The following is a 26,556-nucleotide window of genomic DNA, read 5'->3' on the forward strand; positions in this document are numbered from 1 at the left end:
AGTTAATAGAAGCTGGGAAGGCAAGGAAACAGATTCTCCCCTAGGGCCTCCCCCCCCCCAAAAAAGTGCAGCCCTGCAGACACTTTGCTTTTACCCCAGGGAGACCAGTTTTGGACGTCTGCACTCCAGAATATAAGAAATAAATTTGCATAAGATAATTTTTTGTTAACACAAATTTGTTTTATTTTAAACTGGCTGACCTAATACTACTGCCTTATCCACCCAGTAGATATTGTTACACTTCCCTCCAGGAAACATTCCTCTTCCCTGCACCACCCCAAACCTGGGCATTACTCATCAGTCTTTTCTCAGGCTTACAGGGGACCTCCCACTTGAGGCCGAGGGTCATGGGGCTGCTGGTTTTTCCACGTAGACTTGCCAGACGTAGCAAATAAAAGTACAGAACCCCAAAGAAGCAACAACAAGCACCCACATTCCGTTAAATGTGAATTGACCTTGCAGTATTTGGGACATATACTTAAAAACTGTTGGTTATCAGAAATTTATATTTAACTGAGCATTTCATCCGGCAACCCTATTCCCTGGCCACATTCAGTGAGCCCACACATACTGGGTTTTGGTCGTTTGCATTTTTAAAAAAGATTAAGCGGATAGATGTGTCACTTATAGAAATCTGATTTCCAGATTCTCTTTAAAACTATGCCCTCGCCCACTCCGGGCGGATCTTCCGCCGCCCTGGCACGCGGGCCCGCGCGGGAAGACTAGCGCAGGCGCAGAGCGGCCCGCGGGCCCGCAGATTGCGGATTGCCTTCGCAGAGCCGCTTGGACGACCAGCGCAGGCGCAGAGCGGCCCGCGGGCCCGCAGATTGCGGATTGCCTTCGCAGAGCCGCTTGGACGACCAGCGCAGGCGCAGAGCGGCCCGCGGGCCCGCAGATTGCGGATTGCCTTCGCAGAGCCGCTTGGACGACCAGCGCAGGCGCAGAGCCGCCCGATCCCGGGCTCCCGCGGCGCCGAGGGCAGCAGCTGTCACCTCAGAGGAGCTGCCAGCGCCCCCCGCCCCCTCCGCAGGGCGCGGGCCCTCGGTCCCCTGCGCTCCCAGCGCGGTCTATTTATATCACCAGGCCCGCACAGGCCCATATTGGGCAGTGCCCGCTGGTCAAGCCCGCTAGCTGCCCCGCCCCGGCCAGCCTGGCCCGGTCCGCGCGGCCACAGGGCCAGGTCGCGGCGCCATCCCTGCGGCCTCTGCGGAGCCAGTGGGGCCGTGCCTCAAGCCGGGGGTCAGCAGCTTGTAAGTAACGGTGACAGAGGAAACGCGGGCCCCTGTCGAGGGCCTTGTCTTAGCTCTAGGGCCAGGCCAATGGAGAAAGGTCGAGGGCCGGAGCTGGGGGCAGCCTCCCGGCCCTTGGCGCTTGTGGGGCCCACTGCGCTTCCCTCCCGTCGTCATGGGGCCGGCTCCTGCCTTCGCAGCTCAGCCCAGCCAGTCGCTTCCTTCTCGAGACCAGCTTTGCTCAGCCAGGAGTCTCTTCCCTCTTTAATGTGGCAGTAGTCACCGTCCTAGCATTATCTACGTTAACGTTTGCCTCCCTCGCTAGACTATAAGCTCCATAAAGGGAGGGACCCTTCTGTCTTTCCCTTCCTGGCTGTCTGCCTAGGGCCTTGAATAGTGCCTGGCACTTCAAAAAGCTTCAATTAGCATCGAAAGTACCCCCAAGCAACTCTCTTAACTTTAAAGCCAGGAATATAATTACGCTGCATTTCCCCCCCACGCGATTCTTAAGAGGAACTAATGAGCTACTGCACAATGCATATTAAAGCACTTTGAAAAGTATAAAGTGCCCTGAGAATGCAAAACAGTGTGAACTCCTCAAAGGAAAGCAAAAAGGAAACTTGTCTTTTTTAGCTTTATCACTTACAGGCCTGGCCGTTATTAAACACCTAGGGTATGGGATGGATTATTGCTATTAAGTGAACCAGGTGTTTTTCCATACTAGTGGGAGACTCAAAGTGCATTTAAGGTAGCCATTTCCTACCAGTGTCTGTGCAAGGTTGTGATACTGAAGCAAAATGAGGTGTGGGGATGGAATGGTGAAAAACAGAGGTCACAAATAAGTGGCTGGAAGGTAACTAAAAAGGCGGGGGAGAAAAGCAACAGTGTGAGAATTATAAATGAGGACTGACACTCAGGATAATGGGGGCTGGGGAAAGGAAATAAGATGTGCCGTCTGAGAGGTGGCAACTGTCTACTCAGGTCAAACACACTGTTGTCACCATGGGAATGAAGGCTCCAATGTTGCCAAGCCTTCCATTTTTTTAGTAGATGTTACAATGTTACAGTTGCATGTTAACAACTATTTTGCAAAAAAAAAAAAAAAAAAAAGTGTGAGTAGCCAATTTGTGATCTCTGGCTTCAGTTCTCTAAAAATTGGGGCCGAAACCCTGAGAGCACGTGGTAACTGGGAATTAATTTTGAAAGTAGAAGTGAAGTGAGAAGTGGGTGTCACAGTGCATCAAGGAAATCAAGTTAAGGATTCTGGGTGATTTGCTTGACTTGAAAAAACATGAGCAACTTAAAGAATTAAGCACAACTTTTAAATGTAGAAAAGAGGGGCACCTGGGTGGCTCAGTTGGTTAAGTGACTGCCTTCGGCTCAGGTCATGATCCTGGAGTCCCTGGATCGAGTCCCGCATCAGGCTCCCTGCTCGGCAGGGAGTCTGCTTCGCCCTCTGACCCTATCCCCTCTCATGTGTACTTTCTCTCTCATTCTCTCTCTCTCAAATAAATAAAATCTTTAAAAAATAAAAAATAAATAAATGTAGAAAAGGATCTTCAAGATAATGGTTTATTAACATGCATGAAACAAGAAGAAAAAAAGGTTATCATGAAATTGTAATTTAGGACGAAGCAAAACATTTAGTTGCACAGACCTTATTGAGCAGCCCTAATGTAGCAGGCATCATCACAGACAGATGTGAAGAGTTTGGAAGTGACTAAAACATGAGCCCCCTACCCTCAATGTGCTCATTATTGAAAGGGGAGACAGGCAGATGCAACAGTCACTATGTTCAAGGTACAGGCAAGGAAGGGCAGAGAAGGCTTCACAGGGGAAGTGATGTCTAACTGAATTTGGAAGAGCCACTTGTATTTCTTCAGGTGGAAGGGGGGGAAGGATATTCCAGACAGAACACTGTGTGTAAAGGTAACATATGCATTAGAATTGCTAGTGGTTCAGTACTACTAAAAGACTGATGTATAAGGAAGGAAAGCCAGGAGATGAGGTAGGAAAGGTGGGGAGATGCCAGATTGTGAAGGGCCTGGTGATGTTTGAATGAGGGGTGGTGCTGGTGACAATACGCTCAGGATACATTTTTTTATCTTTATTATTGAAGTATATGTGACATAATGTATCAGTTTCAGGTGTACAACATAGTAATTGGACAATTTCAGACATTGTGCAGGGCTCACCACGGTAAGTGCAATTCTCCAATTGTATCCCCTCCTTCCACACTTCCTCAAGGCAACCCTATCCTGAATTTGATGTTTTTTATAATTACCCTTCATTTCTTTATATTCCACCAGAGTTGTATGTGTCCTTAAAGAATATATAATTTTTTAAACTTTTTAAAAGATTTTATTTCTTTATTTGGCAGAGAGAGAGAGCACATTTATTTATTTTGTCAGAATATATTGTCTATATTTACTCTATTAGAACATAATTATTTTGCATATTTTAAACATGAGCTCAATGGTTTGTAGCATCTATTCATCTGCAGTCTTTTGCACAGATTATGATGTTCGTGAAATTCATGTTGATACATGTAGCTCTAGTTCATTTTTTGTTTATGCTCTGCAGTATTCTCTTGAGTGAATATCCTCCAGTTTATCTGTTCTCATGTTAATCAATATTTAGGTTATTTCCACATTTTTGCTATTTCAAACAGTGCTACTATGAATTTAAACTAGTTTTGACTTCAGCAAAACATGGAAGCAAGCTCATGTATCATTCATTATATAGGAAAAGTAGCAACTTTAAAGATAATGTAAAGATTATAATATTAAACATTATAAAAGCAAATCCTTGGCAGCTTAAATTAACATTTTTATGCCACATTAAAATTTGTAGCAGTCCATCTCTCAAAACTAAATATACTGGACATGGGTATAACTGCATTTTGGATTTGCAGAGTAATTAGGCTTTATTCTTGTGATTTGTATTTATCTTTGCTACTCATTTTTTCTCTATTATTATGGGTACTATTAATATGAATGCACCAGTTCAGTCTTCTATAAATTGGAGCAGAGAATAACTTCCCATTGATATCATGAGAACATTTATACAATTTTGTTTTGCTGATGAGAGGAGAATGCCCTCTCTGCCCTCATTATAAGAAAAAGTTGTTGTCAGCTCTCTTTTATTTATGAGCTGTGTCTGTACCCACAAGCAGTTTGTATATGGACCCAAACATTGTTATTATTAGAAAATTATTTATACAGGTATATCCTGCTTCAGCTGTACCAAGCAGATTTTACCAGGCAAATGATGTATTGTACACGAATGGCCTTATTTAATTCTCCCAACTATTCTTAAATAATTCTCAAAGCTAATCTCAAGTGAGGAAACTGAACGAGGCTAAGAAATTTGCTCATATTACTAGATAGTAGAGAAAGGATTCAAACCCAAGCCTTGGTAACCCAGCCAAAGCCCATGTTTCTAGCCTCTAAGCTGCACTCTGCTACACTGTAAAATAACAATAATTTCCATTTATGGAGCACTTGGATGCCAAGAACTGACCTAACTACTTTTATATACATCCTCCCCATTTTACAGATGAACAAACCAAGGTTTAGAAAGGTTAAGTCATTTTAGGAGTATAGCAAGTAAACGGCTAAACTGAGATTCAAACCCAGGACTCTCTCAAAGCCCCCATCTGCAATGCTGGTATCTTCTCTGCACCTTATAGGCACAGGAGACATTGCTGAGAATGTCTTTGAAGTGTGGTGGTGCATTTAACTGCCTGGATATTTTTCAGGATTTCCATCGGTATATTCATTTGGTCCATAAATCCATAGAAATTTCGAGTAGCTTTCAGGAGGTGTATAAAAGGCAAGTAGAAGAAGGGGATACTTAATAAATATATACGCCCATCTAAAAAATTTATAAATGCTTCTTCAGAATGTTGGGAACGATTATTTCTGTTTTAAAAGTGTTTGTTGTGGGTGGGAGGATGGGTTAGCCTGGTGGTGGGTATTGAGGAGGGCACATTCTGCATGGAGCACTGGGTGTTATGCACAAACAATGAATCATGGAACACTACATCTAAAACTAATGATGTAATGTAGGAGATTAACATAAGAATAAAAAAAAGTGTTTTTTGTTGTTACAGCCAATATTTGGGGCAGACTGGCTGCATCCAAATAAAGTATTTATTGAAGAAATTGATTTATATTTGGGAATCTTGGGGACAACCAGATGATCTTTTTGAATCTTTTTGAATCAAAACTCTTTCAACTGGGCTTAAGCAGAGAAGTGGAGGTTAGGCACCCAGATGGGATATTGTCCTACTCAGGATCTAGAAAGTGGATTGATTTATAACAGTAGAGCAAGAGTTGTTGACCTGCGGCCTGTTTTTGTATAGCCCATAAGCTAAGAATGGATTTTATCATTCTAAATAGCTTTTAAAAATCAAAAGAATACTGTTTCATGACACATGAAAATATATGAAATTCAAGTTTCAATAGCCCTAAAACAGTTCATTGGCACACAGCCATGCTCATTTGTTTATGTATTGTTTATGCCTGCTTTTGCATTCCAACAGCAGAGTTGAGTTGTTAGGACAGAGACCCTAGAGCCTACAGAGCCTGAAATATTTACTCTCTGGCCCTCCTTTGCCCACACTTGCACGAGAGTGAATGGTTAAGAGTACAGATTTTGGAGTCAGATAGAACTGCGTTCAAAACTCAGTTCCTGCACCTGTAAAATGTTGTGTCCATTTAATGAGAAGAGGTAAACTTAGAAGATGACTTAGTGTATATTGCCTTCTATCAAGAAGAAATGAAGGGGTGCCTGGGTGGCTCAGCTGGTTAAGCATCTGACTCTTGGTTGCGGCTCAGGTCATGATCTCGGGGTTGTGAGAGTGAGATCGAGCCCTGTATTAGCTCTGCGCTCAGTGCAGAGTCTGCCTGAGATTCTTTCCCCCTCCTCTTCCCTCCTCACTGCTCTTCCCTGTCTCTTGCTCGCTCTCAAATAAATAAAATCTTTTTAAAAAATGAAGATAACTAGAAGCTTCTATGGTTCTTTTACTTGACAGTATACTAATAGAAAACATAAGAATATAACAAAAGTGGAATTTTACAAAATATATGATTGCAATTACCTTAGGCAACCTTTTCTCAACCTTTTTGCATATGTCACTTATACCAGTAAGGACTCTTGAGTGTCAGTTACAGCAATCCCAATTCAAACTAGCTTAAACAATAAAGGAAATAGTTTGTCACTGAAGCCTGAAAAATACAGATATAAAGCATGTTTCAAACCCATTACGCTGGATTCTCTGCCTTCTTCCCTGTATTAGCTGTGTCCTCATGCTGACTTATGGGGACATGGCTGTAGCAGTTCCAGACCTCTCATCTGCAGAACACATGGATGCTGCCAGCCATTGAGCCAGAAACCTGAGCTTCACTCTGATTAAGCCCATCTCCGGTCTCACACCCATCCCTGAACCAGTCACAGTGGTCCTACCCCATCCACTCCAACAGAAGGCAGGTTGGATTCTGGGGGAAACCCAACATTGTCCACAGTGTTTATAAGGCACTACTATATTTATAAAGAAAAGGAACACATACTTCTCTTTCAAACTAATGCTGCTTGTGTTTTTATTAAGATAGCCTTATGCCACAAAGTTCAACAAGGGTGGTTTGGTTCCTGCCTTAAAGATACAAATCCTGAGGCGCCTGGGTGGCTCAGTCGGTTAAGCGTCTGCCTTCGGCTCAGGTGATCACCCCAGGGTCCTGGGATCGAGCCCCGCATTGGGCTCCCTGCTCTGTGGGGAGCCTGCTTCTCCCTCTGCCCCTCCCCTCGCTGGTGCGGGCGTGCTCTCTCTCTCAAATAAATAAATCTTTAAAATATATATATATATACACAAAATCCTAGGGTTACAGTCACAACATTTGAGCCCCCAGCGTCTCATTTCTTCCTAGGAGCATCAAGGTCAAAACTCTGGGAACTTGAGGCACTTTCTGAATGGCCTGCCTCATATTCGATCTAGTGATCCTATCTGGAAACTGCTCTTGGCTTCCTAGCACTGGTATCGATATCTTCTAAGTGATTCTTAGGTATCAGTACAAATAGAATAGGAGAAACTCGTTCGTATTTATCTCCTTATAAGGAAACTTTTCTGGTTTTCAGCTCAAATAACAGCTGCCATCTTTAAAGTTGACTGATGTGTTTGTGTACAAAGAGGCCCACATAATATGATTTGGGCTACTCATAATGTGTTGTAGGAGAGTCAGAAATATAATGACCTCTTAATTACCCATAACTGGATTCTCTTTGTAAAAATCTAAAACAAATGAAAGTAAAAAACAAAGGTTCACTTTTAATCTGCAGGGCCTCACAAAGAAAGTTTTAAGCTTTTATTGCAATAAACCTGAGGCATTAGTGCTGGAAAATCTGGCAAGAAGGGTTTTTATTCCTATTTCAAGTATACAGATTCTTAGACCGGCTAGTTGTTATTACACACACTCTAGCACAGTGATTTTTAGGTCTTATAGTTGCCATCATATACTTAAACATTCCTATCGTGCTTAACACTTGTTTCCTGAAATGAACTTTAATTCAACACTGAAAAAAGTGCCATTTCTCATTGAGACACAGTGAGAATTGAGATGGAGAAATCTTGCTGAGATTTCTAATCTTGATAGGATTACAGAAATGTAGAACCTTTGCAGCTGACAAATTATGCTTTCATATGATTGAAATTATCACCTCTCTTCCTCTCTTAACTCCTAGGACTGACTTTTTTACCATGGTTCATTCTTACTGCGTGCAACTTCTAGCCAAGTAAGAACTAGACAGGGTGACAGGGCCCGGAGATGTGCTCCTCAACGTGAAGGTTGCTGACTCTAGGAATTCCTTCTTTAAATCCAAACAGCTAATTAGCTTCCTTGAAACACCCTGCTTCCATTCCTCTGGGCAAGGTGAAGACAGACAACTAGCTGAAAGAGACTTCTGATTAGACCAGGGCTTTTTAAGGGGAGAAGTGAGTCCATCTCCACTACTGAGAAGCTGAGCAAGGAGTGGGGATACAGAAACGGGATGGCTTTTGTGCACATTCTAAGTTGAGGATGATTTAGCTGTAAGTTTCAAGTCTTGTGAATTCTCAGATCAGCAGACATTTGGCTGTGCTTTCCAAAGCACTGTTTTGAATTATTTGCCCCATAGGAAAAGTCTGGGCAGAATTTTAATAGACTTTTTTTTTTTTCCTCAGCCATCCTGTGTGGTTCTGGGGCCATTATAACACTTGAGTGCAGTTTTTGGTTTTGGTTTTTTTTGGCAGGTGCACATGACATTTTCAGAGATGCACGTCCTCAGAGGGCAGGTTACCTAATGCCCCTGCCCTCTTGGCCTGCAGGCAGCTGTGTTTGGTAACTGCAAATGGAGTTGCAAAACGGGCCATCTTATCACTTCTCTCTCCGTTCACCTTGGGAGGGAGGACTTTCCAGCCCTCCTAGAAAAAAAAATCTCTGCTGCTCATTAGGTTAATGTTGTTAGTAGTTGATAATTTACTGTTTATGCAATCACTGACATTATTTCTAGATACAAAAGTGGTTGTCTTAAACTACTGCGTTTGGAGTGAATAAAATTTATTTATAAATACTTTTTAGTCACTAATGCTGCATATTTAAATCACAGAGAATTGTTTTCTTACGGGAAACCGGATTCTTTTCTTTCCCTCAGGAGTGTTCCAGCACGTCTCTGTAGCTTTTTGAGTAATCAGACATGCAAATAGCCCCGCAAGAATCCAGCTACCTTTGAAGAAGACGTACTTAGAAACACTGAAAAGTGTATCATGGAGTGCAAGGCTGAGGGAAAAGAAAAATACCAACATAGTTTGAATTTACTGAATCAAGTTAAGAGCATGAAAGAATTAGCAGAAATGATCGATGTCATACTCATAGCAGAGGGGGAGAAATTTCCTTGCCACAGGCTAGTCCTGGCTGCCTTTAGTCCTTATTTCAAAGCTATGTTCACCTGTGGACTACTCGAATGTACTCAAAGGGAAGTCATACTTTATGACATCACAGCAGAAAGCGTGTCCGTGATATTGAATTACATGTACAATGCAGCTTTAGAGATTGATAACGCCAATGTTCAGACTGTCGCTATGGCTGCCTATTTTATGCAGATGGAAGAAATCTTTAGTGTGTGTCAAAAATATATGATGGACCATATGGACGCCTCGAACTGTGTAGGTATCTATTATTTTGCAAAGCAGATTGGAGCTGAAGATTTATCTGATCAATCAAAGAAATACTTGTATCAGCACTTTGCTGAGGTGAGCTTACATGAAGAAATATTAGAAATCGAAGCACACCAATTTCTGACACTTATTAAATCAGATGACCTTAACATATCCAGGGAGGAGAGCATTCTGGACTTAGTCCTGAGATGGGTAAATCATAACCAAGAACTGCGCACAGAGCATCTTGTTGAGCTTTTGAAGCAAGTCAGATTGGAACTTATAAACCCTTCTTTTTTAAGACAAGCCCTGAAAAGGAACACAATGCTTCTGTGTGATGCAGATTGCATTGACATAATTCAGAATGCATTCAAAGCCATCAAGACACCCCAACAGCACTCTCTAAATCTTCGTTATGGCATGGAGACTACTAGTCTTTTGCTTTGCATTGGCAACAACTCTTCAGGAATCAGGTCAAGACATAGGAACTATGGGGACACCAGTTTTTGTTATGATCCTGCTTCACGGAAGACCTATTTTGTCTCGTCTCCCAAGTATGGAGAGGGCTTGGGAACCGTGTGTGCTGGTGTGGTCCTGGAAAACAACACCATAATTGTGGCCGGAGAAGCAAGTGCCTCTAAACTCTCTAGACAAAAGAACAAGAATGTTGAAATCTATAGGTTTGTATCTCGCAAATATTTGTAAATTGGTTTTAATTATCTTGCTCTGACATTAGCAATGGTAGAAGAAAGTACTCCTGAAAGAGTGATCATCTCTTCAAAGATGTGTAGTAAAATTACCCTGTAATTACATATTTTACATATATAGAAAATTCATAATGAAATCACCCACATTTTAAAATTATTTTTTTCCTTTTATTTGTTCAGAGCATACAGGTGGATTTCCATAAGTTAAATGTATATATGTTATGATTCCACTGTACAATTTCATGCTTAGCTTTCATTATTGATCCATATGAAAGGATGTAATTGTTTAGTTACGAGTTTTGAAGAGCTTAAGACAACTTTTTTTTTTTTAAGATTTTTATTTATTTATTCATGAGAGACAGAGAGAGAGGCAGAGGGAGAAGCAGGCTCCCAAGGAGCAGGGAGCCCGATGTGGGACTCGATCCCAGGACGCTGGGATCATGACCTGAGCCAAAGGCAGACACTTAACCATCTGAGCCACCCAGGCGCCCTTAAGACAACTTTTAACAAGAAAAGTTTATTAATATGGATTCCTTTGAATTTATGTTTTAGTTCATAATTCAGAATAGTAAATAATTTTTTTTCTCAACCAAAAATTACTAATTATCTCTCGGTTTTCGTTCTGTATCCTTAATTTATAGATCTTTCCTAAACCTCCAATAGCATGAAATGTTTGTGGCCTGAGAATGCTTCAAGGCTAGAATCATTGGAGAAAGGAGTGTCTGCTAAGAAGTACCATGTCCTCTAGGTCTCCTATGTGAGGACTAGTCATTCATTTACTGTTTCTGCAGCAAGTATTCAGTAAGCATTCAGGGCTTCAGTCTAACTGCGTAAATAAGAAATATGTACATAGAATAAGCACTAGGCAGTAAAGCTCTCCGTCAGTATCCTCCCCCTCTCAGTTCCCTCTATGAGGGTTTGTTCAGACTTTTCAGTGAGAAAGGAATTCTTCTTGCTGGCAAAGTTGGGACAAAGAAAGAAGTAAGAGGCCTACTATTTTCCTGTCATCTTTTAACATTCCATTATCTGCTTAAAGCACCTGTCCCCTTTTCACCTTCATCTCCCCTGGTAGTGATGGGGGAGAGACTGCAGAGCCCTGGGTGAATGACCTGGCCCTATGCCCTTGGGGCCAAGCATGGCCCTGGGCAGCAAGCACAGCCTTCTTCAGAATAATCAGGTATAGACTACAGAGCCAGGATGTCAGATCCCAAGGGTCCTTCTTTTCATCATAGATGCATAGCTATTTTTCTTCCTCATCAAGACAGTCCACAGTTCTGCCATTATTTTTATTTTTTTATTTTATTTAAATTCACTTAATTAACATATAGTATATGATTAGTTTCAGAGGTAGAGTTTAGTGATTCATTAGGTGCGTATAACATCCAGTGCTCATTACATCACATGCCCTTCTTAATGCCCATCATCCAATTACTCCATCCCCAACCCCCCTCCCCTCCAGCAACCCTCAGTTTGTTTCCTAGATTTAAGAGTCTCTTATGGTTTGTCTTCCTCTCTGATTACGTCCTATTTTATTTTTCTCTCCCTTCCCCTATGATCTTCTGTTTTGTTTCTTAAATTCCACTATGAGTGAAGTCGTATGATAATTGTCTTTCTCTGATTGACTTATTTCACTTAGCATAATACCCTCTAGTTCCATACACATTGTTGCAAATGGTAAGATTCCAATTTTTTGATGGCTCGGTTATATTCCATTGTGTGTGTGTGTATGTGTATGTGTATATATATATATATATATATATATGTATCACATCTTCTTTATCCATTCATCTCTCAATGGACAATTGGGCTCTTTTCGTACTTTGACTATTGTAGACATTGCTGCTATAAACATTGGGGTACAGGTGCCCCTTCAAATCACTGTTTGTATCCTTTGGATAAATACCTAGTAGTGCAATTGCTGGGTCATAGGGTAGCTCTATTTTTAACTTTTTGAGGAACCTCCATACTGTTTTCCAGAGTGGCTGTACCAGTTTGCATTCCCACCAACAGTGTAAGAGGGTTCCCCTCTCTCTGCATCCTCACCAATATTTGTTGTTTCCTGACTTGTTAATTTTAGCCATTCTGACCTGTGTGAGGTGGTATCTCATTGTGATTTTGATTTGTATGTCCCTAATGCCGAGTGATGTTGAGCATTTTTTCATGAGTCTGTTGGCCATTTGTATGTCTCCTTTGGAGAAATGTCTGTTCATGTCTTCTGCCCATTTCTTGACTGCCATTATTTTTAATAAACGTCCAGCCCTGTCCATGTGTCTTTCTTATGATCCTCAGGCATCTTTCCTCTTAACTTTTTTGAAAGCCTACTTCCCTTTCTGATGACATATGTTTAACTATATACTCTGTGTTTTCCTTCTTATCTGTCTTGAACTCAGCCACATTCCCATCACCAACCAGCTACTCCACAGTGGTCGGAGTTAGGGTAAAAGTATCCGTTACCCTGCTTACCTCCTCCAATAATGAAATTGTCAGCAAGGCAAATAATGAAATTATCAAAAGCATTGCTTTGGGCTTCAATGAGCCGGACTTCCAGTAGATACCCAGATAGTTAAAATCTTAGAGCATTCCTGAAGGTCATGTTAGGTGCCAGTTTTGTGATATGTGTGAGAAATGATCATTTTGTGTTACATTCCTACTCTATTATTTCTGTTCTTATCCCTTTTATCTTTGCCTGGATGCTCTTCAACTTGCCTCTGTATAGTTCATAGATTTCTATGCAGATATATTTCTTCTTGACTTAGGAAATAGACCTGTACCCTAGTAGGCCATTTCTTTTCAGAAAAGATACACCTTCCTGTGTCCTTTAACTTTCTCTCATACTTGGGTGTACACACAGCTGAGGATGTAAGTGTTGTCTTTACACTATCAACCTCTGTGAAGTTGAGCCACTTTGTCACTATTTCCTTTTTATGTCATATCCATTTTTCTTAATAATATGTTTTATAGTTTTATCTGGGCATTTTCCCTCCCCATTTTCAGTTCAAAGTGTTGAAAATCAGATTAGCAAGCTTGCCCAGCAAACACGTACTTCCCAACCTTCATGGGATGTATTTCATTCTTGGCCTGTTTTCTTAAACCATGTCTCAGAAAGCCAAAAACCCATTTTTTTAGTTCTGTTGATATATTCATCCACTGGCTTTACTTCAATATCCCCCACACTTGACACCTAATCCTCCTTCCTCTTCTAAAATCTAGTACAATTGAAAGTAGTGGTGAAAATACCAACTGTGATTCTAGGGACTGGTTTCCTACCCAGATTACACAGAAGACGATGACTGGATTTGTTGAGTTTCTGCATTCAGTTTGTGACAAGCCAGACAGGAAAGGAACATTGTCTTCCAACTTCCCTGTCAAGCCTGAAGCAAGGAGTTGTCTCTAGGGAAGAATTAAGAGTTGGCTCAGAACAACTGGGCAAAACTCATATAATCCGATTCACTGTCAAATGTTTGATACAAAGTAAGTAGGGTACTTTAAATTGTACTGTACTCTATACTTTAAAACTGTACTCTGTATAGAACATTCATCATTTCTTCATTTGTTTCCAAACAGAACAACTTTTTTTTTCTTATTTTCCATATTTTCCTGGTTTTGTTTTACTTTTGAATTCCAGAATATATTCTGGATTTTCTGGGACAGATCTAATTTCATATCCCACTGTCCCCATAAGTACTTTTATTCTTCTTAGACTATTTGTCTCAAATCATGATTGGAGAAAACAGACTTACCATTATCAAGAGGCAAGACAAAGGATACCCACAAAATCATATATTTAGTGACTACATAATGCCACACACACATACACACACACAGTCAATTAATGTGTTGGACTCTAGGAGGTATTTAAAGACTGTATATCCTGGTGTCCCTACCTCCCAAAACCCTTCTCAGACTGACATACTTTTTCATGGAAGAAATTACTAAAATTATCCTACCCAGAGCATTAAAATAGATGTTAAATGTAGCAGACACCTACAGGTGTTCCTGACTCTGTTCTAAGCCAGTTAGAACTATAAGAACAATCCTTAAAATTCTACATACTCTACCTTGTCCCATTAGAAATCTCTGAATAGAGATATTTTGAGATTCTCTACTGGAAAGCTGATTGCTCTAATGTAGTATTAAAGTGAGACAGACCTCTAGGGGCACCTGGGTGGCTTAGTCATTAAGCGTCTGCCTTCAGCTCAGGTCATGATCCCAGGGCCCTGGGATCGAGTCCGGCATGGGGCTCCCTGCTCTGCGGGAAGCCTGCTTCTCCCTTTCCCACTCTCCCTGCTTGTGTTCCTTCTCTCGCTGTGTCTCTCTCTGTCAAATAAATAAATAAATAAAATCTTCAAAAAAATTAAATAAAAATAAAGTGAGACTTCTAGTCCACAGAATAAGACATTTTTGTATTTTTCTTCATTTTTACTTATTCCTCTTTTATAGTAAAATTACAAATGACGTGCTGCAAGATTTCCTATTTGTTCTTGATTTTCTTTCCCAGAATCAGGAAATGAAGGCTAGTCCTGGATAATCTATACTTTGTCCATATATTTTCTAAAATTCTGCAGAGATGTGGTTAATTATTTCCATGCACATTATAGTTTGTTCATCAATCCTTGCCCAAAAAAGCAGCACAAACCTGTGCTACTATCTTATACTAATGTTTCTTCCTCCCCAATTAGATGAACCAAATCGTGTTGTTTCTAGCTAGAAAAGAAATTTAAGTGTGTTTCTTGGATAAGTTGTTTTCCAGTTAACACTAATCCTGGGTTTTCTCTCTTAATTTGCAGGTATCACGATAAAGGAAACCAGTTTTGGGAAAAGTTATGCACCGCTGAATTTCGAGAGCTCTATGCTCTGGGCAGTGTCCATAATGACCTCTATGTTATAGGAGGACAGATGAAAGTTAAAAACCAGTATCTCATTACAAACTGTGTGGATAAGTACTCTGTAGAACGGGATAGTTGGAGAAGGGTGTCTCCTCTTCCACTGCAGTTGGCATGCCATGCCGTAGTAACCGTGAATAATAAACTTTATGTGATCGGAGGCTGGACCCCTCAGGTGAAGAAATTTCCTATATACCTAGTTGGCATGGCTGTGCTACGTCTGGTGCTGTGTTGAAAAATACTGTAGCTGTTGAACACTAAAAGAGCATGACTTACATCTTGGTAAAATGCCTTTTATTTTATAGACTATTAAACTTGAGATCGTAAAGTGTTAAAGCAGTTTAGGAGAATGAATTTTAAAGTGTGTTATTCATAGACATGACTTCATTCAGTATTCATGCTATGCTCTTTATAATCCTTCCCATTCTTGCTAATTATGAAAGATGCTTATGCTGAGAAATTATCTGTAGTGAGCATCTAAGCAAGAGGTGGAGGCACTGGATCCTCATTCCACTTCTGTCTGCTTAATAGTTGTGTGAGCTGAGGCAAGTAAGGCTCAGGTCTTTTCCAAATTTAAAGTTCTTACTCTACATGGGAAACCAGAATATTCAACCTGTGATGGCCCAGTCATTTCCACAAAAGTATATTGTGATTTAAAACATTTTATGGCTTTGCTGGGCACCAGCGGATAGAGAAACCAGGATATCATTTGCATGGAAGCCCAGCAAAGAGATGGCAAGCCAAGACTGCTGAGTCAGTAGAGCATGACCACAGGGGCCCTCCCCTTCTCTCTGGGTGTTCGCCCCCCATCCCCACCGTGCCTTGAACTCTCGTGGTAGTAGCAGGCCAGCTGCCTTCTGCCCTGGCCTACCAGTTGTTCTCAGAAGATGAATCTTACTAGCGGGGCGCCTGGGTGGCTCAGTCGTTAAGCGTCTGCCTTCCACTCGGGTCATGATCCCAGGGTCCTGGGATCGAGCCCTGCATCGGGCTCCAGGCTCAGCGGAAAGCCTGCTTCTCCCTCTCCGACTCCTCCTGCTTGTGTTCCTGCTCTCACTGTGTCTCTCTCTGTCAAATAAATAAATAAAATCTTTAAAAAAAAAAAAAAGATGAATCTTACTAGCTCATTGTCCATCCCCATGACAGAAAGCAAACTTATTTTTGCCTATATGCTTTCTTGTTTGGGAAATTGGCTTCATGATAAAACTGAAAACACTGATGCTTTTTGTATTCATTTCATAAGCTTGGATTTTGCCATATATCATACCTGTTTTTAAACCTTGAACATCACATTTAATACATTTTGAAATGTGTCCTGTGTATCAAAACGTAGTACAGATTTAATCACAGCTAGTAGCTAAAACCTTTGTAATTATGCATTTTCAGAGCTATCCATTACATAGTTATTTTGCATGAATAAGCTCCAAAGACAATGTAGAAGCTTTTCTTTGGTTTTCTTGCCACTAAAATAAAGATCAAATACTTAAAAATTAGAAGGAAAATTAAAACAATAAAGTCAATACGTGTTACAGAATAATGTCTTTGAACAAATGACACATGGATATTTATTGCATAACAAAAGCTTCTGCTGGTCCCTATCTAATACAATACATTAAATTGCAAGATAACCTGGGGTTGTGATTGCATCATAATGATCATATCCCTGGTGTATTTAAAGTAATTAAATTAATTACAACTTTCATAAGTATGGCAATTATTTCTGTGTCAAACACCTGCATCCAAAACAAAAGACATTTAAAAGCATCCTTAGACTGAAGTTATAAAAGTTCTTGACACACTGAAGGCAAAAAAGCACTACTTTGCCTGAAGTTTATGATCAGGGGAAGCCATATTCATGTGTATAAGAATAAATAGTTCAATTTTTACTGTCTCTAGTCATTAAAAATGTATATAAGTAAAATAAATACATAAAAATAACTGCAAATAATATATATTAATCCATCAATCTTGAAGATGAAGTTCAGCCCATTCCCATATAGGTCATAATTATAGTATAAAAATACTCTAATTACTAAAACACTAAAATGTTTTCTGAATTTTGTTCCATTTGGATTAGAAAGATATAAAGAAAAATGCCTTATGAATTATTAAAATGAGTTTCTCACAAATATCATTAAACTCTAGCACTATAAAGTTTGCTGAAATAAAATTGCACTTTAAATACTGTTCAAGAAAGTTGGGTTTCATTTTTAAGGCTCTGCCATTGCTTCATTTTTTTTAAAAAGTGCTGTCTTGTCTCCTTGCTCAGATCACAGATTGTTTGCTGTGAGCCGACCCCAGAGCTCCATTATTACAGAGTCCAAATTCCTCTGACATTGACGGTAGACTTATCACCCCAAGTCATGGGATCTGGTGTGTTTGTGAGTGTGAGTCTCAGCAGCTAACTCCTCTTCATCTCCTTGGCTGTCTGCTTAGATTAATTGCATTCACGTACTCACAGAGATTTCCGAGTGGTATGTTATTATATCAGCTGTCATATCTCACACAGATGGATCTCCCTGATGAAGAACCGGATCGACTAAGCAACAGACTGTTGCAGTATGACCCCAGCCAAGATCAATGGACAGAGCGGGCGCCCATGAAGTTCTCTAAATACCGATTCAGTACAGCTGTAGTCAACAGTGAGATTTATGTTTTGGGTAAGAAGAAAGCAGATTGCTAAAAGAGTATGACTACTTTTATTTTTCTCAGCAGTTTGCCTTAGTAAAAATGACCTATTCTCCCTTCCTCTTGCATCCCAGTTCAGATGTATCTGTAACTAGCCAAATGTGTTTTTTTTGTTTCTTGTTTTTCTAGAGCACAGTCAGATAAGATTAAATGGAAGTCCACTGACTTATGGAAAACAAAATTATTTGTATGGAATTTTCAAGTCCCTTGGAATTCGAGAACAATAATGATACATCTTTATATATAGTATCAAGTAATATTTTGAAGTGGGAATAAGCCTTTGGCCACCTTTGGTTGATGAAGTGTGTGTTTTAGCAACCAACTGTGATTATCTGTGCTAATAGAGTAAGCCACCATAGGTAAGACACACATTATGCCAGCCCTCTTCATTTTGCCTCACCCACCAAATTTCTGTAGAGGTGTTATCAAATAATTCTCATCTGAATGTATTTTTTTTCTTATTTCTTAAATATGTGTGATCTTGTGAAAGACTGGTTCATTTCCACTCAAGTGGGTAAAAATTCTAGAACATCTCCTATGCTTCCCTTATCCTTCTTCACTTCTTATTTTTTCCTCTTTTTTTTTAAAGATTTTTTTTATTTATTTGAGAGAGAGAGAATGAGAGAGAGCAAGCACATGAGAGGGGGGAGGGTCAGAGGGAGAAGCAGACTCCCTGCCGAGCAGGGAGCCCGATGCAGGACTCGATCCCGGGACTCCAGGATCATGACCTGAGCCGAAGGCAGTCGCTTAACCAACTGAGCCATCCAGGCGCCCTATTTTTTCCTCTTTTATTAAGTCCTTTGCTCTTCTAAGCACATTTCATGACCTCCTCTCCCTCTCCCACTGTCCTTGTCCTGTGTAGGAAAGGGTGAGACTGGGTCAAGGAGGCTGACCGGCTGGTAAACTGATAAGGATTCCAGTATTCTCTACTTCATCTCATGCACACTGATGACTAACTGGCAAAAACATAGGGAAGGTGATGGATACCAAAAAGAAGGCAAAGAAAAAACTTGAGATACGGGCTGAGAGCAAACCAGGCATTTGAATAGACTTTTTTTTTTGCTAAAGGGAAGCCATTATCTCTTGGTTGCCTGCACAGCATGAAACAAAATAATTAATGCACTCAAATATTAATAGTTTTATAATTTTAAGAACATTATGCAACATAATTTATGACTACCTCAGTGATGAGACTCGTAATTATAATTAAGTTTTTCCTCTGGAAATATATTTGTTACTTGGTTATAACCATATGCTGTGTCATAGGCCCAGAAGAGACAATATCTAAACCAGGATAGATTGCTTAGGATAGATGTATAACTCCAGGGAGGGAAGGGCTGATCTCCTAATTATATTAAAGTTGGAGGTAGTCAAAAGTGGGATAAAAGTGATTTATCAACTGAACAAAAATGAGATTTCTGCCTAATGTGGAGCCACAACTAGGCGAGATGTAGGATAAAAATGTAATGTTTTGTTTTTGGTAAGTTATATGGGGAAAAGCACCTTCAAGACAGCCTTTGGAGCTCACCCTTGTTGGCATGAACAAATGCCCACTAGATGAATGAAAGGAGGCAGATGTTAAAGGATCCGTAAGAACTGGGTAGGTGACAGAGAGAGAAGGGTACACCCAGGAAGGGAGATGGTGCAGAGCGGCAGGGAAGAAGATGAGGAGGAGAAAACTCAAGCCAAAGCTTGGCGGTGAGAGTGGAGATAGTAAGAATAGAAAATGAAAGGAGAGTTAGTAAATGAACCCACCAGGTGCAGGGAGCTGCAGGAGACAGAGTTTACAGGTAAACTGGGAGCCAGGTTACAAAGGACTATAGTGGAAAACCAAGAGAATAATAGTAAGTAATGAAAAACTATGCAGAAGCAACATGATTACATCAAAAACGAATGGTGTATTGTATGGTGATTAACATAATAAAATAAAACAAAATTAAAAAATATATATTTGGGGAGTATTGGTGAGGTGAGGATTAAAGAACAGATCAAAGGTTCGAAGAGACTGAAAATGGAGAGACCAGCCAGGAAGGCTTTTGTAGTAGCTTAGAATATAGTTTCTGGATATTCAGAACTGAGTCATGATTAAATAAAACAAAGTTGTAAAATCCCTACAATGTAAGTGTTCAGACATTATTATAACCACTGTGTTTTTGAGCCCCTTTGTGTTACAGATACTTTGCTGAATTCTTTGCATAAAGAAATTCATTTAATGGTCATAAAAAACTGATAAAGCATTAACTTTTCTGTATAACAGACTAGATATCTAGACTAATCCACTGAAAATGCCAAAAAAAAAATGTTGGGAAAACATTTTTAAAATTTTTCTGAAGAGCTTCTAAGATCTGTAATGGCAGTAGGAATTTAGCAGGCCAAAAGCTAAGTGAAAGCAGGAGGCTTCCAACTATGAAGAAGTGAATGAGTTGACATCCTCTCCCCAAAAAGCAACTATAAAACCAGAGAGATTTTTCAAAAACAACCATTTCAGATCTCTAGAAACCAACCAAAAACAATAAATTGAGAAGAGCTTATCTTCTCAAAACTGCTGAACTTGAGGTAAGTTTTCAGGCAGTCCTTGGCATTCTTTCCTGAGCTGCCCCAGTTCCCTACCCCAGTAGATCCAGCATGGGAATTCTAGCAGAGTGGGCTAGCTGTGAAAACCAGCATCTTTGTTTGCCAGAGGGGGCTGACACGTTTGGGAGTGAAGGGTGGGAACCTACACTCACAGTGACAAATGGGAAAAGCCCACATTTCTTCTAACCTGAGCTTTTAGTCCTGCTTGGGACAGCAGCAGACAGGAGAATTAGCCAGAAATTTAATAGGGACATTCCAGGAAAATCCTGGATATGAGAGTCCTAGAGGGGCTTGATAAATTCTCCACACATCCCTGGAGACTAGGGAAGCTGCATAGACATGGAGCCCATAAGAGGATATAAGCTCTTCACACATTCCTGGATGACTGGGAGTCTGAGCTCATGTACAGAGATCTGAGAAGGCCAGGCAGAAGGTAAAAGTCATGGTAGACTTGAAAACTGCCTGAGCTTTGAATGTGCTCCCAACCTCCACATAGACCCACCAAGCGAGGCTGGAAGCCTTCCTATTGTTTGAGTACAACAATACTTGACCTGACCCATGAAGAAATAAGAGTAACACCTCTGCTTTAAAAAGAGAGAGAGAGAGAGAGAACATTTTTAAAAATGGAGGAGAAACCAAAACAAACCACAGGAGAGGCATATTAAATCTAAGCAAATTACTTAAAAACAACAACAATAACAAAAGACAAAAAATACCCTAGGGGGAAAAATAAAATTAGAAGTTGCTACAATGTATTATTTTAAATGTCTAGTTACCAACAAAAATTTACATACAAAGGAAAATAAACAGGGAAGTGTAACCCATGCTGGGGCAGGGGCAGGGAAGCATTCAATAAAACCTGTCTCTGAGGGGCTCCAGATGTTAGATTTAGCAGGCATAGTCTTCAAAGTACCTATTAAATATATGTTCATAGAATGAACAAAAATCATTTTTAAAGAATTTTTAAAGAATTCCTTTAATGAATTAAAGGAAAATAAAATGACAGTGACTCCCCAATGATATCAATAAAGAAATAGAAATTATCTAAAAGAACCAAATGGAAATTCTAAAGTTGTAAAGTATAATAACCCAAATGAAAAATTTACTAAGTGGGCTCAAAAACAGATTTGAGTTGTCGGAAGAAAGAATCCATGCACTTGAAATAGGTCAGTGGAAATTATTAATCTGAAGAAGAGAGGGGGAAATTGGAGAAAAATTAGCAAAGCCTCAGAGACAATATAAAATACCATCGAGTCTACCAACATAGGTATGATTCCCAAAAGAAGACAGAAAGGAGCAGAATTTTTTTTCGTCAAAAGCTTCTCAAACTTGATGGAAAAACTTTAATCTACATATCCAAGAAGTTCATTAAACTCCAAATAAGCTAAATTCACAGAGATCCTCACCTAAACACATTGTAGACCATTCACTGAAATATATCATAGACAAAAAATTCTTAAAAGCAATAAGAAAAAAATAACATATAGATCATAGTATATGATCATAACATCATAATATGCTCAACAGGTGACTTATCATCAGAAATAGTGAAGGCAAGAAGGCACTGGAATAATATATTCAAAGTACCACAAGGAAAAATACTCAACCAAGAATGTTTCTGTGTCCATCTTCTATGTTCAGCAAAACTATTATTTTAAAATTAAAGTCCAGCAAAGACGTTCTCAGATAAATAAAGACTGAGATAATCTGTGGCTAGCAGACTTGCAAGAAATACTAAAGGAATACTAAAGAAATACTGAAATCCTTCAGATTAAAAAGAAATATACCAGAATAATTCTAATCCATAGGAAAAAATGAAAAGCACTGGAAATGACGAATATATAGGTAAATATAAAAGACTTTATACATATTCAATTTTTTATCTCTTAATTTCTTTAAATGATATAAGAGCAGATAAAACAATAATTATGGAACTATACTGTTGGATTTATGACATATGTAGATATAGTACATATAACTATCAGAATTGGAGAGGAACAAGAGATATATTGGAACAGTGTTGCTATATTTTAATAAAATTAAGGCAGTATTAACCTGAAGTAGATTGTGATAAAGTAACATATATATTAGAATTTCTAGAGCAACTACTAAAAAAATTTCAAATAGTTTAAAAATCAAAAGAATTAAAATGGTACACTTAGAAAATGATAAACACAAAAGAAGGCAGTGAAGGCGGAACAGAGGAACAAAAACAATATGAGACGTTGTAAATCCAACTACATAAAAAATTACATTAAATGGGAATGGACCAAATACTTCTATCAAAAGGTAGAGATTTCAGACTGAATAAGAAAATAAGACCAAGTATATGCTGTCTATAAGAGACATATTTTATATTCAATTACATAAATAAGTTGAAAGTTTTATTATTTTATAGAGAAAGACCTACCATGCAAACAGTAACTTTAAGAGAATTGAAGACGGTTTATCATTATCATACAAAATTGACTTTAAGAGCTATTACTATAAAGAGAAATTTTGTAATAATGATCAATATGCCAGGAATATATACATATATTATATATATATCTCAATTATAAATGTGTCACACCCAACAACAGAGCTCTAAAATACATGAGGCAAAAACTAAAATGAGAACTAGAAAATCACCATTGGAGATTTGTATCCCACCTTCAATAATTGATTGAACAACTGGACAGAAAATCAGCAAAATGATAAAGACTTGAACAACACTATCGACCAACTTAACCTACCTGACATTTGTAGTACGCACATATAATAGTGAAATACACATTCTTTTCAAGTGTACATGGAACATTCTCTAGGCTTAATCATATGCCAGGTCATAAAACAAGTCTCAATAGATTTTTATTTCTTTTAAAGATTTTATTTATTCATTTGAGAGAGAGAGAGACAGGGAGAACAAGGCGGGGGGGGGGGGGGGCAGAGGGAGAGGGAGAAGCAAGGAGCCTGATGCAGGGCTTGATCCCAGAACCCGGGGATCATCACCTGAGCTGAAGGCAGATATCCAACTGACTGAGCCACCCAGGTGCCCCTCAATAGATTTTTTAAATTGATGTTATTCAAAGTAAATAACTGACCATAAAATAATTAAATTATAAATCAAAGACAGAAAAAGGAAATCCTCAAATATATGGAAATTAAACAGCATACTTCTAAAACTTTGGGTAAAGAAATCACAAAGGAAATAAAATATTTTAAATTGAATGAAAACTATAGGTGTATATCCCTCATGACCCTAGATTCAACAATCTTTAAGAAACACTTAGCAAATTGAATCTAGCAACATAAAAATTATTATGTGTCATAAAAAATCCTTAAGAAACAATAAGCAAAGTGACTCCAGCAACATAAAAAATGATTATATGCCATGGCCAAGTGGGATTTAGCCCAGAAATGCAGGAATGCAAGGTTGGCTCAATATCCAAAACTCAATGTAATACACCATTTTAATAAAGGACAAAAACCAAATGATCACCTCAATAGATGTAGAAAAAGCATTTGACAAAATTCAACCCCCATTCTTGATAAAATTCTCAACAAATTAGGAATAGAACGGAATTTCCTCCACTTGTTAAAAGGTGTCTATGAAAAACCTACAGCTAAGATGATACTTAGTGGTGATTTTTCTACCTACGGTCAGGAACAGGGAAAGATGCCTGCTCTTGCTCCTCCTATTCAACATTGAACCAGAGGTTCCAACCCATGCAATAAGGCAAGAAAAAGAAGTTAAAGGTATACAGATTAGAAAGGAAGAATTAAAAAGTCCTTATTCACAGATTATATATTCTTGTGTGTAGAAAATCCTAATGAAGCTACAAAAAGTAAATAAATAAAAAGAAAGAAATAAAGACTACTAGAGCTAATAATTAATTTTAGCCAAGGTCACAGGCTAAAGAGATCACAAGATATGAGATCATATACAAAAACTAACTGTATTTCTATGTGCTAGCAATGAACATTCCAAAAATGAAATTGAGAAAATAATTCTATTTCCAATAGTATCAAAAAGAAGAAGGGCGCCTGGGTGACTCAGTTAAGCATCCAACTCTTGATCTCAGCTCAGGTCTTAATCTCAGTGTCATGAGTTCAAGCCCTGCATTGCGCTCCACTCTGGGCATGGAGCCCACTTAAAAGAAGGAGGAGAAGTATATGAATACATATAACCCCCAAACTGTAAGACTCATATGCAGAAAATTATAAAACACTCCCAAGAGTTAAAGAAGATCTAAATAAATGAGATATATTCCTTGATTATGTATTCAAAGATTCAATATCGTTTAGATAGCAAGTCTCCCAAAATTGAGCTATATATTCCATACAACCCCTATAATATCCCAGCATTATTTTATTTCTATTTTGTAGTCTTAAATACTTTTTAATTTTTTAAATTCCTGTACAGTTAACATACAATGTTATATTAGTTTCAAGTGTATAATATAGTGATTCACCAATTCTATATATTACTCAGTGCTCAACAAGATGAGTGTACTCTTAATCCCCTTCACCTATTTCACCCATTTCCCCCACCCACCTCCCCTCTGGTAACCATATTTTTTCTTTATAATTAAAGGTCTTTTGGTTTGTCTCTTTTTTTTCCTTTGTTCATTTTCTTAAATTCCACGTATGAGTGAAATCATATGGTATTCGTCTTTCTTTGACTAACTTATTTCACTTAACATTACACTCTGTAGCTTGCTGCAAATGGCAAGATTTCCTTTTTTTAATGGCTGAATAATATTTCATTGCATATATATACCATACCCTCTTTCTCCAGTCATCTATCAGTGGACACAGGTTGCTTCCATAATTTGGCTATTGTAAATAACCAACATTGTTTTTTTTAATTGACAAGCTGATTCTAAAATTATGTGAAAACATAAGGGATGTAGAATAACCAAAATGATTTTTAAAAAGAATAAAGTTTGAGGACTTCACTCATTTTAAAAACCTATTATAAAGCTATAGTAATTAAGATATAGTGGTATTGGCCTAAGGACAGGCAGCTAAATCAATAGAACAGAAATGACAGTCTAATAATAAATTGGTCTTTGACAAAGGTGTCGAGGCAATTCAGTGGGGAAAGATGAACTTTTCAGCAAATATGCCAAGACAATTGGGTAGCTATATGCAAACCAATGAGCTTAGGAAAGGAAAAAGGAAAGAAAAAACCCCCACAAAAACCTCAGTATGGACTCCAGACTTAAGAAAACATAGGAGAAAATGTGGTGACTTTGGATTAACAAAGATATGAAACTGAAAGCATGATCCATAAGAGGAAAAGTGTTGAGTTGGACTTTCTTAAAATTTAAAAATTTTTGTTCTTCAAAGGGCAACATTAAGAAAAAAGAAAAGACAAGCAAGAGACTGGGAGAAAATATTTATAAATCGTTTATCTGATAAAAGATTTGTATTCAGGGGGTGCCTGGGGGGTTCAGTCGGCTGAGCATCCAACTCTTGGTTTTGGCTAAGGTCATGATCTTGTGGTTGTGGGATCAAGCCCCTCACTGGGCTCTGGGCTCAGTACAGAGTCTGCTTCAGATTCTTTCTCCCACCCCCTCTGCCCCTCCCCACTCTCTATCTCTCAAATAAATAAAATCTTTTTTAAAAAAATTGTATTCAGAATACAAGTAGCTTGTAAATAATTTTTGCAACTGAATTATAAGAAAAGAATCCAGTTTAAGATGGGCAAAAGGTTTGAATAGACATTTCACATAAGAAGATATATGCCTATCTGGCAAGCACATGAAAAGATGATTTCTCATCAAAAACCATGGGAGCAAGTAGGCAGGGAAAAAACATTTTTAAAGTGTTAAAAGAACTGTCAACATAGAATTGTATATTTCATGAAAATATCTTTCAGAAGCGGAAATGAAATACTTTCAAGGAAAGAAAACTAAAATGCGTGGGAATAGCTTTACTCTAAAACAATTTACTCTAGCAAGTAGCAAGTAGATTTACTCCAAAAGAATTGTTTAAGGAAGTTCTTCAGACAGAAGGAAATGATGACAGAAGGAAACTGGGAACATCAGGAATGAAATAAGACCAATAGAAATGGTAAATACCTGGGTAAATATAATAGAAAATTCTTCTCCTTTTGAGTGCTTTAGAATGCCTTTATTGATTGAAAGTAAAAAACTACATTTTCTGATGGGATTTTCAATGCATGTAATGTATGAGACATATATTTATATAGCATAAAGAGGGAAGGTTAACAGGACTTAGAAGGGAGCAAGTTTTCTACATTCCAATTACAATGGCAAAATATTGATTCTAAGTAGACTATG

General features: G+C 38.7%; 1 protein-coding gene across 9 annotated transcripts in view; it reads left to right on the top strand.

The window, feature by feature from the left end:
- The first annotated feature begins 964 nt into the window (after positions 1 to 964).
- KBTBD12 (kelch repeat and BTB domain containing 12) overlaps positions 965 to 26,556 on the top strand; it is a 74,216-nt gene continuing 48,624 nt past the window's right edge. For 3 of the 9 annotated variants that reach the window (XM_045904208.3, XM_045904213.3, XM_064591189.1), the window contains exons 1-4: positions 967 to 1,250; positions 8,916 to 10,097; positions 14,912 to 15,182; positions 17,514 to 17,664. In XM_045904208.3, coding sequence (XP_045760164.1) covers positions 9,028 to 10,097; positions 14,912 to 15,182; positions 17,514 to 17,664 — 1,492 coding nt within the window. In that variant the 5' untranslated portion in view covers positions 967 to 1,250; positions 8,916 to 9,027. Of the gene's footprint in view, positions 1,251 to 3,370; positions 3,429 to 8,915; positions 10,098 to 14,911; positions 15,183 to 17,513; positions 17,665 to 17,821; positions 24,860 to 26,556 lie in introns of those variants that run through there. The other 6 variants (XM_045904211.3, XM_045904210.3, XR_006795695.3 and 3 more) reach the window with 5 other exon arrangements.

Source organism: Mirounga angustirostris, unplaced genomic scaffold (genome assembly GCF_029215605.1).
Source record: "Mirounga angustirostris isolate CCGP_5_RB_7025 unplaced genomic scaffold, mMirAng1.0.hap1 SCAF_1, whole genome shotgun sequence".
Classification (NCBI taxonomy): domain Eukaryota; kingdom Metazoa; phylum Chordata; class Mammalia; order Carnivora; family Phocidae; genus Mirounga; species Mirounga angustirostris.